The following is a 14,055-nucleotide window of genomic DNA, read 5'->3' on the forward strand; positions in this document are numbered from 1 at the left end:
GGTGGGGAGAGCAGGGTACGAGCCCAGGGCTGGGTAAGCCCTAATACCTGCTCTGGTCCAAAATAGCAGCCCAGTTCCTTCCATGTACAGTTAGGTCATCCAAGTGTGGTCTGGAAACCGACTCCCTAGGATTCCCAAAACCCTCTTGGGAGAGCGGCCTTGGACGCCCTTTACCTCAGCTCCACACGAAGCTAGGTGTCCCAACTTACTTCACAACAGAATACTGCCTGTAGAAGTGAAGGTGCGAATCAACCAGACAGTAAAGAGATTTGCAGATTGTAAAAACCAGTGCCACTTTTCTAACTATCTTTTTGGAAAATAGTTTTTTTAATAAATGCCAATGGTATTACATGTTACCAATTTATTACTATTATTTTGAATTTATTATTTTTTTGGTAAACAAAAACTTAGAAAAATTTGTCTCGGTTTTAGTTTCTAAGCTAAGTAATTTATGAGAACAAAGTTCTTTGGGTTCCTTAGTTTTTTATGAGCATAAAGGGGTCCTGAGCCCAAAAAGCTTGAGGCTGCTGTCTTACAGAAGTGCCCCATAAAGTGTCCCACCAATAGGGTCACCTGGTCAGCTCAGTTGGTAGAGTAACTCTTGATCTTGGAGTCATGAATTAGAGCCCCACATTGGGGGCCAGAGTTTACTAATAAATAAAAGCTGTTGCTCATACAAAAGTTACATAGCCAGTTTTGTTTGGAAAATACTGGCTTAAACACTACTTTTTTTTTTTTTTTTTTTAATTTTTTAACTTCTCAGAACCTTTACCGTAGGAATTAAGGGGACTTTAGTATGCTGCATTGCCCAAACACATCTGGCCCAAGGAGAAGCCTTTACTGAGCATTTCTTAGTTTCCTATGGAACACTGGGAAATGATGCCTTAGGGAAGGCCAGGACTTGGGGTGGGGGTGGGGGGACGCGGGCTGGTGAGGTTCCCAGCAATTATGGAAATGCCCTCCCTGGTGTAGGAGTCCATGCACCACTGGAAATCCACAAATGGAGATTTTACCTGTTGGCTCGCTTTAGGTCATTCACGAACTCTGCCGATTGCTGGTGTCGGATTTCACTGCTCTTGGTGAGTCTTTCCAAGGCACTCACCAACTCTTGAACTCTGGCCTTTAACTTCTTTTCTCTGTAAGGAGGAGAGACAAAGCACGCCTGGAGTAACTTGACAAGATGAGGGCGGTGGCTGTTACCCTGGAAATGGTGGCAGAGGAAGAAGGTTGAGCTGCCAAGTCAAAAGACAGGTACGAAACGGAAGGTATTCGAGGTACCTAGAGGCCCCCTCAGGTCCAGAACATCTCACCACTGCATTCCTGAAGGCTGATAAGGGCCCTTTGGAGAGCTCAGATCGCAGTTCATGTCACAAAGGAACAAGACAAGAGGTTGTAGCCATCCAGATACGGAATCAGCCAATCTAGAAGTTCCTTTGTCCTGTGGGCCTATCAAATGCTCAGGAGTGCAGCTTAACTACAAACCTCCTTTGGGTTCCACCCCCCTCTTTTCCAGGAATGCTAAGAAGTATCTCTTGAATCACTGATTTGAGAACAGAAACCTCTGGTCTGGGCCCCTACCTTGGACAGGTCCGGACTCCGTGAAATCAACATGATCCTACTTCACAAAAACAAAAAACAGTAGTGATAGAGGGAGTAGAAATTGATACTCTCATTTTCAAGGTCCTTGGTGCCCCTTTAAAGTACTTACATTTGCACTTTGACAACCTCCCTCCCCCAAGGCTTCAAGTTCCATGGGCTCTTTCCTGCCGGGGTAAGCCAAAGTAATTGACTTACGATTCAGTTAGGGGAGGTTTCTAGTGCCCAGTGCACTTCCTGCCTTCCTCTGATGCCCTTGAGCAGAAGACCTGGGCAGGGAAACACTCATGAGCACCCTCCCTCTAGAGGTACCCGTCATAGGCACAGTATCACTGCATCGTCAGGGCCCTGTGCAGCACAAATCTCACATGCAGCACAATCTGATCCGTTATTTGTCAGGCGGAGAGAGAGCTCGAGCAGGGGGAGTGGGAGATGTGGGGCTCGTCCCAGGACCCTGGGATTATGACCTGAGCCGAAGGCAGCCACCCAGGCGCCCCTGATCCGCCTTTCACCTCCGCAGGCACCCCCCCACTGGCATGTAGGCTCTCAGGTGGCGAAGACCTTACCCAAACGTACCCCCAGTGTTGAGCACCACGCCTGGGTGACAGCTTCTCAGTGACAACAGTTGTTAAAACAGCGTATGAACAACTCCCTTGAAGGTAGCTATCTGATTCTTTGGAGCATCATGAGAAACCAGATTTGTGGAAGAAATTCCTCTACAAATGATTGATGAGTGTATGAGGAATGTACCTGAGCACAGCTGTTTTGGAAGGCCATCTGGGAGGATCTAGCAAAATAAAAAACCTATTCCTCGACAAGGCAACCTGATTTCTAGGAATTTTTCTTATGTGTTGGTGTATAAAGACACATGAGGGGATTACAGCTGGGTTCACTTCAGTATTGGTTACAACAGCTAAGAATGGGAATCAGCCGGGGTACTGGTTAAATTCCGCAAGGTATAATGGTTCTATTGAAATACTCTGCAATTATTTTTAAAAAGCTCAGATCAACAAGCATTGGCATGGAAAAGTGTCTGATACATTGTCAAGTGAAAAGGGTGACTTCTATTGGATGCCACTTTTGCAAAAACAACTAAAAATCTGAGTGTGAATGGCTGAGCTACTCTAACAATAGACCAGAAAGCTGCCCGCCCGCTCGACAATGGGCGACTCCCAGAGGGGGGCTGCCTGAAGGCTTTCATTTCCTGCTTTACTCACTTCTGCATTGCTTGAAGTTTTTAGAATTTTGTATGCTTTTTTTGTGAAGTATGTGAGAGCCAGTCTCAATGGCTCTGCTTCCTGTAGGAGGGCTAAGGGGGGGCTGACCCCCCACGTGGAGGGCTCTCAGATGTTCAGATGATTCAGCCCTTCCTGGCTTTTCAAATATCTTACATTTCTGCCTCCAGCTACTGTGAGCACAAGTCAAGCTTTTCAAGCTCATTAATGAAAGAATTGCAACACAAAAATCTCGTCCTGCTGTTGTGAGGATGGAGGAGGAAAGATCTTTTTAAATGAAACCTAACAACCAGCTCTAAATCTCGAGGACTCCTGATTCCTCAGCGAATCCTCCCACCCACCCTAAGGAAGCCAGAGCTGCAGAGGAATTCCTGAGGAATGTGGGTCTCTCCTGGGCCCTAGCAGCCACCAGGAAATCTCAGATGTGGTTGCATTTCCTACTGAAATCCAGAGAGGGACCATTTCCTAGAAGTGAGAAGTGTCTTGGGAGGTGGGGCCCTACATACAGGCCTCTGTCGCTGAGGGAAGGCTAGGAAAACAGGAAAGAGTTCTCCCCCTCCCCTCGGACTAGTAAGAATGGGGAAGGGGTTATTTGTCCTACATTTTGTTACTGTTTCAATTCTTTTCTTTTTCATCCTGAAGTTGATTAATAGTGTAAAGGGAAAAAAAGAAAACTGAAGAGAATTTAAAATGTCACCATGAGCTCAGTAAATTCAAAACAAAACTGCCCAGAGCACTACCCCTTCCCATCCCCCAATTCCATCCACACCGCTGCCCCACCAGCCGAGAGTACAGAAATCCCAGCCTCACCACAAAACAAAGGGTTTCTTTGCCTGGTACCCAGGCCCCTGGGAGACTGGAGGGAACTTTCTGGACCTGGCAGGCTCCAATGGGGGACATTGGAGACAGGAGAGGCCCTCAAAGACCCTGCCCAACCCCCTCCGGGTGGGGAGCATGCTGGGAGCTGAGAACTGCCCCCAAGAGCTCCTGGGCCGCAGGAAGGAGACCAAAGTGCACTTGTTTGTACAGTGTCCAGGACAGACCTAGGATGCTGATTTATTTAACAATATCAAGACGAGGCCAAACCTCAAACCTAAACCTAAAATGTGTGTTACTTTACCTGTTTTCATCTGAGTGAGGCCTCCAATGAGCAACAGCTCATGGACTGAAACTCTACAAACCACTTTGAAGGACAATAAAAGAGGTCTTTACCCTCCCTTTTGACCTTAGTCTGTACTTTTTAAGTGTTTCTTTCCAGCTTATCTCTTAACTCAGGCAGAAAACCAACGGGTAAAGCATCCCCTTGAAGGGAACCGAAACCACCCCCTCAAAAGCAACAGGGTTATAACCAGCACTTGTCACTTTCTCCATAGTATTCACTGCAATCTATATTTAATCTAAGAAACATCTCCACAGTGAATGTATCACACCACCCTAGTTATTTCCTTGATGGTTATCACCAGAGTCTGCCAATACACTCATCTTTTAGCAAATGCAGGCAGCAGTAACAGTGATCTCGAAGTTCTTCACAGGGATGGAATGATTTACTTCTCACCACAACCCTTGGACGTCAGTACTATTCGTATTCCTCTCATTTTCTAGATGAGGAATTCGGGGCCCAGGTAAGAGACTTGCCGGTACGCCCACGGAACTGGGAGGCACACCAGGGGCTGTGTGCAAGCCCCGAGCTCTCGGGCAGCACCCTGCCATGGCTCATAGAGGGAGGCGTGGAGCAGGTGCTCCAGACGTCTAGTGAAGAGCACATCTGTGGCCCGACGAGGGGGCGTGCCCCGGTAGTGATGCTCCTCAGGTCCTGTGGGGGAGCACGGCTGTTTTTGGCAGGAATAGCAGCAAGATGATCGTGACCATCTAGCGTTTTGGCCCATACTTTCCTAGGACCATGGTTCTCGCCCGGGAAATGCAGCTGCGTGATCACAGGCATGCTCCTGCCTTTGCCTGCGGGGTGCTCACCATCACCGTGCTTTTATGAGATCCCGGCTCAGGCCTTCCCTCCGAGCTTCTGGACCATGGAGGGGATGACAGAAATGCACCGAGATCTCAGTTACCCAAACTACGCCCACCTCAACCCTAGGGGTGAGCCCTGGTTTTTACTGGTGCCCTATGGGGCCCTGGCTCTAGAACTCAGCAAGTTATTTACGTGATCATCAACTCATTGGTGCGCTTTGTCTTCCATTAACATCCATGTGCATTTACAGAATTCTAAGCACAATTTCGGTTATCTGATTGCCAGTATAAATCAGCCAAATATGAAGAATCAGCAAGTGCAAGTTTAATGAGATAGCACCTTTTAAAATACTGGCCTATCAAAATGATGAAGATTCTGCTGATCTTTTGCTCACTGGGGGCTCCTTCTTTTAAAGGACCCCAACTAATTCCCTTTTCATTTCATTCCACTATTTGTATGGCTCAAAAACATTAGTAATCCATAGCTGCTGCTAAGAGGGGTCACCTAGTGCCATCTTTTGTCCTCTCATGGATGCATGTTTCCTACAAGTCTGGAAGATTTCTAGAGCTGGGCAGGTATTTGTAGAACTTGGACATGGCTTTGAACCGAGGAGTCTTGTGGTCAGCACCTGTGGGGCCACAGAGAAGAGCAGGAAGGTACACAGTGGAGGCGACAGGAAAGCTTCGGGAAGTTGAGTGTTGTACCGGAGGGGATGAGAGGAGGGGGTCCACGGCTTGAGAGAGTCAGGGGCACGAAGTGAAGAGCATGCTCCTGGAAAGATGAAGTGTCCAGAAGAACTTGGACTATAGGTTCCATACAGGAGGAACATCTGAAATGTGGGCTAGGAAGTCCACATACACATGATCTGGCACGCCAAGCCACCGAAGAGGTCTCTGCAGAGAGACCCAATCAGAAGTGTGCTTAAAGGTGTACTTGGTGGCAGAACGTGGGGTGAGCCATCAGGATGCTACCCCCAGAGTCCCAAGGAGTTGAGGGCTAACCTCAGGAGAAGACAATGCAAATGGCCACGTATGCCTGGGATTTTAAGGGAAAAGACCACCTCTGCTAACAGGAGGCAGAGGGAGGAGACTGCAAAGTTGTAATCCTGGATCATCAGCAAAATATAATTTGTACTATAAGAATTCTGAAGAAGGGGCCGATTTCAAAGTGCAGGAGGAGACAGATTAGAATTTGTTTTGGACGTGCTGTTTTGAAGTTCTAGCATGGTATTTGGGAGAAATGTCCAGTGGGCAGAGAGAAATGCAGCTGAGAGAATTTAGGGACCATTTAGAAGGAACAAAGTCATCCAAGTTGAGGTCATATACCTGGATGATTAAGTCGCGATCCCCACCCAAAAAGGACTCTTTTTGCAGGGGGTGGTGGGTGAAACGGGGAGGGGAGGCTGGAACCAGGGAATGAGAAGCAGAGCAATGATGTGTTCTGGGACAGAAGGAAATTCAGGGCACAGGAGCCAAAGAAACACCAAACAAACCCATGTTGTAGACAGGGTAGAAGCACACTGATGTGAGCACTTAGAGCGTGAGGTTATGGTGTGAGGGCTGGAGTCGCAGCTGAGTCAAGTCCTCAAGGGGCACAAAAGAGAGCAAGTGGTCTGGGACGGCTCAGGGTGGGAGGGGGCCTGTGATAGGAGGTGAGGGTGGAGAAGCGGGGGTGGCGGGGGGGGGGGGCCAGATCACACACTTGTTAAGGCATATGGACACTGCTGCGAGTCACTGGAAGGTTTTAAGTAACAAGGTGAGCTAGGAAGGATTCTAAAATGGCCCTTAGGATAGACACACCTTCTCCCGGTTATTCAATCAAAAACGAATCTAGGTACCGCTGTGAGAGAATTTTGAAGGTGTAATTAAGGCCCCAAACAGCTGATCTTAAGATAAGGAGATTATTCTGGGTAGACCTGACCTAATTAGGTGAGCCCTTAAAAGGGGCCGGGCTCCTCCTAGAAGAGATTTAAAGCAGGCAAGGGATTTGATGAGTGGGAGGTTCTCCTTGCTGACTTTCAGGCTGGAGGGGGTTGTGCAGAAGGTATGTCAGAGGCCTCCAGGAGCCGAGTTACCACAGGCCAACAGCCAGCAAGGAAACGGGATGTCAGCCCTACAACCACAAGGAACTGACCTGCCAAGAGGCAGAAGGAGTTGGAGGCAGATTCTTCCTGAGAGCCTCAGATGCGGACGCGGCCCTGAGCGGAGTAGCCAGGCACGCTGTGCCCAGACTTCTGCCCCACGGACACTGGACGCCGTGAGCTAACGACTGGGTGTTGTTTCCAGCCCCTCAGCTTGTGGGGGTCTGTTACACAGAACACTAGCACAGAGTAACCAGCAGATCTGCACCTTACAAACGCGTGGTGAGGCTGCAGGCCCGCGCCCTTCACTGAGGCCTGCCACGGCCCGCTCGCCCGTTCTCAGCCAGCTCCAGCGGGAAGGACTGGCCGCCTGGCTCTGAGACTTCTTCTTTTCTTGGCTCTTGGGTCATTCCTGCTGGTCGCCGCGTCAGGGCCTGCCGCCTGGAGCTCTTCGCCTCCGCAGTGACTTGCACACTGGTGCCGACCCATGGGCCGGGGGGATGGGGGCTTCCCACACGTCCCTCTCAAGTCCGAGACACCGCCTCCTGCCTGCCCCGTCCTGCGTGGGCCAGCTGCACGCCCAACAGGGGCACGTCCAGGTCCCCCAGATCTGGTGTCTCATGACCCCACCAGTCAGGTGAGGCCCGCCTGCCCCAGAGTGCTCCTCGCAGGGATGTGATGCGCAGCCCCTCTCCAAGCAGCTGTGGCCTGTTACTCCCCGGAGAAGGAGGTCTGTGCACTCCTCTGCTTCAAGAGTCGGCACATCTGGTTCCTGGACAGAGTGGCCACTCGTGTGTGGATTGCCTTTAGGCAGCATTTTGCAGAATGATTGGCACACGTGCATGCACAGGTGGTGGGTCCCGGTTCCCTGAAGGGCTCAGCAGAGCCCCCGGTGGGCCTGGGACTGCATGCCCCCAGCCTCCTCCCGTCTGTGTGTGTGCGGAAGCTTGCCCCCTGACCCCCAGCACTTGATGTGCCCTCAGCATTTGGGAAACAGATGCACAGTCATGTCCTGGCGGTACGGGCGCTCCCGTTTGCCCAGACCACGCACACTACAGTGGACAGAGGCTTCAGCTGAGCCCACACAAGCAGGCTCAGCTCACCTCTGTGAGCACCGCTGCCCTCACATGGGGGCCCAGCAGAGAAGGTGAAGGCACGCAATTTCCCCTCTGCCTCCCTGCGTGCCCTTGGGAAGCTCCTTGGCCTCGCTGTGCCAGTCCCCAGCCCACCCCCATCCTGTGGAGAGCAACACCTGCCCCTCGCTGCCTCCCAAGAGTAGGACAGAGATGAAACAGCGTCTCCTCTCGGCCGTGCTCAGGTCCCGAAGGCAGGCTGCACAAACACCAGATCAGTACAAAGCAGAGACATTTCTGAAAATACACTCTCGGGGCACCTGGGTGGCTCAGTCGGTTAAACGGCTGCCTTTGACTCAGGTCATGATCCCAGGGTCCTGGGATCGAGCCCCGCATCAGGCTCCCTGCTCAGCGGGAAGCGTGGTTCTCCCTCTGCCTGAAGCTCCCCCTGCTTGTACTCTCGCTCGCTCTCTCTGGCCTATGCTCTCTCTAGCAAATAAATAAAATCTTAAAAAAAAATACACTCTCAACTGCATTTTTACAGTTCACTTCTCTGCTGGAAAGGTCATTCACTGGAAGTTTACTAGGACCAAGAGCAAGAGAGGGATCGGAGATGAAGAAGGGTTCCGTGGCACACGGCTGGTGCAGAACACAGCAAAAACGCAGCACCCCGGTAAGATGACTCCTGCCGTGCCAGGCTGGAAACCTGGCCATCCAGATGGGGTCTGATGGTAACCCTGCAGCCATAGTGCGCCCTACGTGCTCATGCACGTGCAGGGACGAAACCAGACCAGAAGGGAGTGACGCAGTCCGTGTGGGATTGTCTGGAGTCCTGGTCTGGCTCCAAACAGAAGGCTGGGAGAAGACACACAGAGGGCAGGGCTGGGTCGCGAAGGGCTGGCGGAGGCCGAAGCCCAGTGAGGTAGCTCGCGGGGAGACCTGCCTGGGACAGGGCCGTGACCTAGAACCAGCAACCCGGGGGTCACAAGGCACCTTCCTGAGAGGTTTCTCCTCAAGAAAAGACCACTGCTTCGCCTGTTCCTCGAGACCCTCCTTACCCCTGCTCTTTGGAGCCTGGACACCCGGCCCCACGACGTTGGTGTTTGCAACCATCCTTTTTTAAGGGAGGACTATTTCTGAAAATACAAGGCAGATTCCCCCAACTGATTTCAACCAAGAGTTGGGCAGTGATTTAAGACCTTCAAAGAAGATGTTAGTTTCCACTTGATTTTTAAAAATAAAAACCACCCCAGACCTCAGCTCTCAGGTGTCCGAATTCTCTGCCCTCATGAAATGATTATTCCAGTTCCTAGGCTATATTTACAGTATAATGATGTTATTTTCCTTTTTCCTCTAGCGCTGTGGGTTCTTTCTTGGCTCCATCTATCCGGGTCTTGATTAGAAATCCATGCTAACCAACTTTCGGCTGGTTACTGGAAGCCCGTTGTGACTGACAAAACAAATGAAGTCTCTCTCTGTTTAGTCATCGGAACCCGCATCCTACTTGAGCCAGCGAAGGCCTTGGGGGTTTGGGGAATTTGAAAAATTGAGGGGCTTAGCTTAGAGATACAATATCCAAATGGCTCCCAGTTGGAAGCAGGGAGAGTATTTGCATCCCATGTTTCTGGCACAGTCACGTCCTGAGGATTTGTTGAGGGCATTTTCCCTGCGCTGCTTTTCTCTTCCCACCTCAAGCAAAGCAATTACCACTTCACCTCATGGCCAGAGGTGCTGGCAATGTGAAGCAGAGCTATTACAATTTGGAAGGACAGACACCAAGGGACAGTGGGTAAATCAGGAGGGTGGCGAAGTTCCCCACCAGGCAGCCTTCCACCCACCCTCCGCTTGGAGGCCACACCGTAACGGAAACGGCCCCAGCTGGATCAGGACAGCAGACAGAGCGGCTGCTGTCGCCGTCCCCTCCTACCCCCACAGCCCCCAGAAATGATGGGAAACCCATTTTCAAAAAATCCTCAAGCATGTCAGGAAAGCAAGGAGCACTGTTTGTATACCAGAAACTATGAGCAACTGTAAAAAATGAAAGGCAGACTTTTATTCTTCTTGAAAAGGGAAACCACAACTCAGAATGCACAGGGAAGGAAGCTGCTAGAAAAGGAGGAAGGGGATTCAGAGGGGCCAAACCCAGGGGTGCCAGCCATGTGAACAGGAGAGGGCCAGATGCTTGGACCACATCTGCACAGAGAGGTGTTGTCAGCCAGGAGGACCGAAAGCCCAACAGTTGGGCTTGTGACCCAAAACCAAGAGTCACAAAACTCAACTCTAAAAAGAACTTACACATGAGGAAACAAAGTTACTACAGCAGACAGAATAACGTTTTTAGAATATATATAATAAACAGCCTCAGATAGCCTCATCTTGTTAAAAAAAGAGATGATATATTTCATCACCAAAATGAAAAACTCAACATAGAAGCCACACACCACAATGGATATACCAGAGAAGGAATCTGTGAGCTGGAAAACTGAGCCAAAGAACCTTTCCAGAATGGCTACATGAGCTCCTGTGCACTTGAAATGTTGGCTGGTTTGAATGTGAGATGTGCTGTAAGTGTAAAATATATACCAGATTTGAAGACTTAGTGAGGAAGACGAATGAGAAAGAGGAGGAGAAGGAGGAAGAAAAATTATCTTATACGTTTTTTAAAAAAAATACGAATTACATTGAAATATTTTGGATACACTGGGTTAAACAAAATAAATTAGAGTGGATTTACTGTTTTTTTACTTTTTTTTTTTTAAGTAGGCTCCACACACAGCATGGAGCCCAATGCAGGGCTTGAACTCATGACCTGAGATCAAGACCTGAGCTGAGATGAAGAGTTGGACACTTAACCAACTGAGCCACCCAGGCTCCCTCTTTTTACTTTAATTTGACTACTAGAGAATGAAACTTCCTAGGTGGCTTGCGTTCCATGCCTACTGGATGGCACAGCAAAAGGATGGTGGGAGTATGCCAAGTGGGAGACAGATCTGAATGAGTCAGCATGTTTCTCCTTGCAGAAGGAGAGGAAGAAGGGAGGGAAAGAAACACTGACAGAGCAGAGGAAGAATGTCCAGGACTGAATAAATACACCCATGAGGCCTTCTGATTGGAAAGAGCCAGTGATGTTGAAAGGAAGTGTTCCCACAAAGGTGAGAACGAGACAAAGATGACTGATCATCACCATTTAACACTGTCCTGAGGTTCTCGTCAACACAAGAGCACAACAAAAAAGCAAAGAAAGAGACATTTTCTGCTTGCAGGTGAAATGACTGCCTATATGCTCTCCCCCGCCGCTCCCCTCTCAAAAGGCCTGGCGCCAGCAGGCTTCTCCACGTTCCAAGCCGGGGCTACATTCTCCAGCCTCCAAGGCCTGGGTAAGAGTCGGACCTATCAGCACCTGCTCCTTCCCCGTAATGACCCACGAAGAGCTGACCTGCAAGAGAACCGGGAATACACCGCTCACCGGGGCCGTGGGAAGGGTGCTTACCTACGGATGGCATTGGCGAACTCGGCAGCCAGCTCACTGTCGCTACACGTTGTCCTTAGTTCAGCCAGTGAGAGAGCCGGGGAGGCAGCATCAGCACATTCCTGAGGACGGCAGACACATTCCGGTTAGCCCTGGAGCCGAGCCCGACAGCAACCTGGAGGCGCAAGGCAGCTCTGCCCACTTCTCTGGACCTTTGTAACCTGGCTGGTGGGCCACGGGGGTTCCCGGCATGCTCTGAGCTCTCCACACACACGTTCTCCCACCGAACCATCGTGGTGACCCTTTGAGGCACATACTGTCTTTATGCCCATTTACCAAGGACAAAACTAAGGTACAGAGAAGTTGCGTTGCCGCCGTCAGCTCGGACAGGGTGGAGCCAGGATTCAAACCTGGGTCAGCTGGGACACATCTGCGCTTTTCACCGCTGGGTTAAGCCTCTTGTGATGCATAAAAGACAAGTGGGAAATGCACCTGAGTATCCTCGCCCCTCTCCCAACACACTCCTTGGGAGAAAACCAACCTTCTCTAGATTTAGGAGCTTTAGTGGGTACAGTATAATCATCTAGAAAACCCAGGAAAAAAGGAAGACAGATGTGCACCCTCCGTGTGTGTGTGTGTGTGTGTGTGTGAGTATAATCATCTAGAAAACCCAGGAAAAAAGGAAGACAGATGTGCACCCTCCGTGTGTGTGTGTGTGTGTGTGCGTGAGAGAGAGAGAGAGAGAGAGAGAGAGAGAGAGGGAGAGAGAGGGGGGTGGGTGCGGGTGGAGCCTGACGCAGGGCTTCCAGCAGGCCTCCATCTCACCACCCTGAGATCATGACCTGACCCCAAATCAAGAGTCAGACGCTTAATGGACTGAGCCACAGACGACCCCCCCCTTTTTTTAATTGAAGTATAGCTGACCATTAGTTTCGGTTCTGACCCTCAGACAGGAATTTTGACGTCATCGAAACCCAATCCTCTCCTTTTACAGATGAGGCAGTGTGAGGGCCCGAACTCCTAAGTCCTAAACTGAGCTCGGACCCTCGTACGGCAGCCCTCTTGCCCCTCTGAGCAGACGGAGGGCAGAAGCTGTGCTGCGGAACCGGGGGGCCCGGGAGGCGCTCATCTGACCGCCTGCTCAGCAGACTCGTACTGAGGATCTACCACAACCCGCGCTTGAGACCGAAAAGCCCGCGGCCTGTCGCAGGGGACGGAATGTCAGCGGAAAGGTGTATCGCGATGGGATGTACGAAGTGAGTGGCCCAGTCCAGATAACAGGAGGGCACAGGGTGTCCGCCAGCCCCCTCCAGCGCAGGACCACACCCGGGGGGCCCCTCTGCGGCAACCCCGCCAGCCTCCCGCCACCTCTCTCTGCCTGCAGACCCAGGCCCCCTCTGCCCACCCCTGGGATCCGCTGAGACTCCACCGTGCTCTGTGTGTATCAGCTCCCACATGAGGTCATTTCCTAGGAGTCCTTGAAGGCAGGGCGGCTCTGCCTCGCCCGGTGCCTCTCCGAGAACACGTGCGCTCGTGTCTGTTGCACACAGACCGCAGCCGCAAACCCGAAGGCGGCCCGGATAACAGCTGGGACGCAGCCCGCTGGCCGGAGGGAAGTCTTAGAGCGCTCACGGCACGCACCCTGTGGAGCCAGAGGGGACGTGCCAACTCCAAGCCTTGCCGGCCACCTGTTTCTGTAAGGCCTGCAGGCCAAGCACGGTCTTCTGTTTTTAAACTCGGGAAGAAAGACTATTTCGTGATGTGCACACATTATACGAAATGTCCGTGTCCGTGAAGGAAGTGTTATTAGGACACAGCCCACACCTCTTTGTGTCTACCCTCTGTCTGCTTTCACGCTACAGTTCCAGAACGGCCCGGCTCCGTGCTCGCGGAGGCGTCTGTGACCTGAAGACCGTAAGATAATGACTCCGGCTCCTTCAGTTTGGCAACCCCTCCTACGGACTGCCCGCCTCAGCTGCCGACCAACAAGGCTAAATGAGAGCCCAGAAGGGAGACTGCACTGAAAGAGTAAATGGGTCTGATATTGGAAAGACAAGATAATCAGCTACAATAATTTCATTAGCTGAACAACACAAGGTACTCTTATAAAGCCTCTTACTTGAATGTAACAAAAAATTAAAAATAAAGCCTTCTGGCCTTTTCCCTTAGATTTCTGTACTTCGAAGCCATTCCACACAACACAGTGTCTCCCTCAGTCAAAATAAACACCAAGAACTGGGGAAGTGCTCGGCTCGCGGGCCTTCCGGCGAGAACCCGGTAGGTCCGTCTCCGCCACACACTAGGAGCGCACCGGCCAACGCCGCAGCCCTCTCAGCTCTGTCCCAGTGACTGGTAACAGACTCAAGCGGCTGTACAAAGATTTCTAAGGTGTTGGCGTGGAAGGGGAGACCCCATTTTCTTGAGCCCCAGATATTACCGCATGAAACTCTTTGTACGCTGCTGTCCACCCAGACTCCACTCCACAGGCAGCAGGCAGATGGTTTCTCGGGGCCTCTCCTAGGCCCAGACGGTGCATGTCCCCCCCCCCCCCACCCCGCTGCCAAGCCTTCGTGATCGCTCACTGTCCCCAGGCCAGCACAGCCGCCTGATTATGGGGGACTGACTTCTCTGCCCGA

General features: G+C 51.2%; 1 protein-coding gene across 6 annotated transcripts in view; it reads right to left on the minus strand.

Annotated features, from left to right (window-relative positions):
• The window catches only part of MCC (MCC regulator of WNT signaling pathway), a 395,037-nt gene that overhangs the window by 5,954 nt on the left and 375,028 nt on the right, over positions 1-14,055 (minus strand). For all 6 annotated transcript variants that reach the window (XR_010413183.1, XM_054513238.2, XM_045900085.3 and 3 more), the window contains 2 exons: positions 11,441-11,541; positions 1,014-1,136 (listed from right to left, as the gene is read on the minus strand). Coding sequence is in view for 5 of the 6 variants with exons in the window: in XM_054513238.2 (XP_054369213.1) it covers positions 1,014-1,136; positions 11,441-11,541 (224 nt within the window). In the remaining variant the exon portion in view is untranslated. The remainder of the gene's footprint in view (positions 1-1,013; positions 1,137-11,440; positions 11,542-14,055) is intronic.

Source organism: Mirounga angustirostris, unplaced genomic scaffold (genome assembly GCF_029215605.1).
Source record: "Mirounga angustirostris isolate CCGP_5_RB_7025 unplaced genomic scaffold, mMirAng1.0.hap1 SCAF_7, whole genome shotgun sequence".
NCBI classification, from domain to species: Eukaryota; Metazoa; Chordata; class Mammalia; order Carnivora; family Phocidae; genus Mirounga; species Mirounga angustirostris.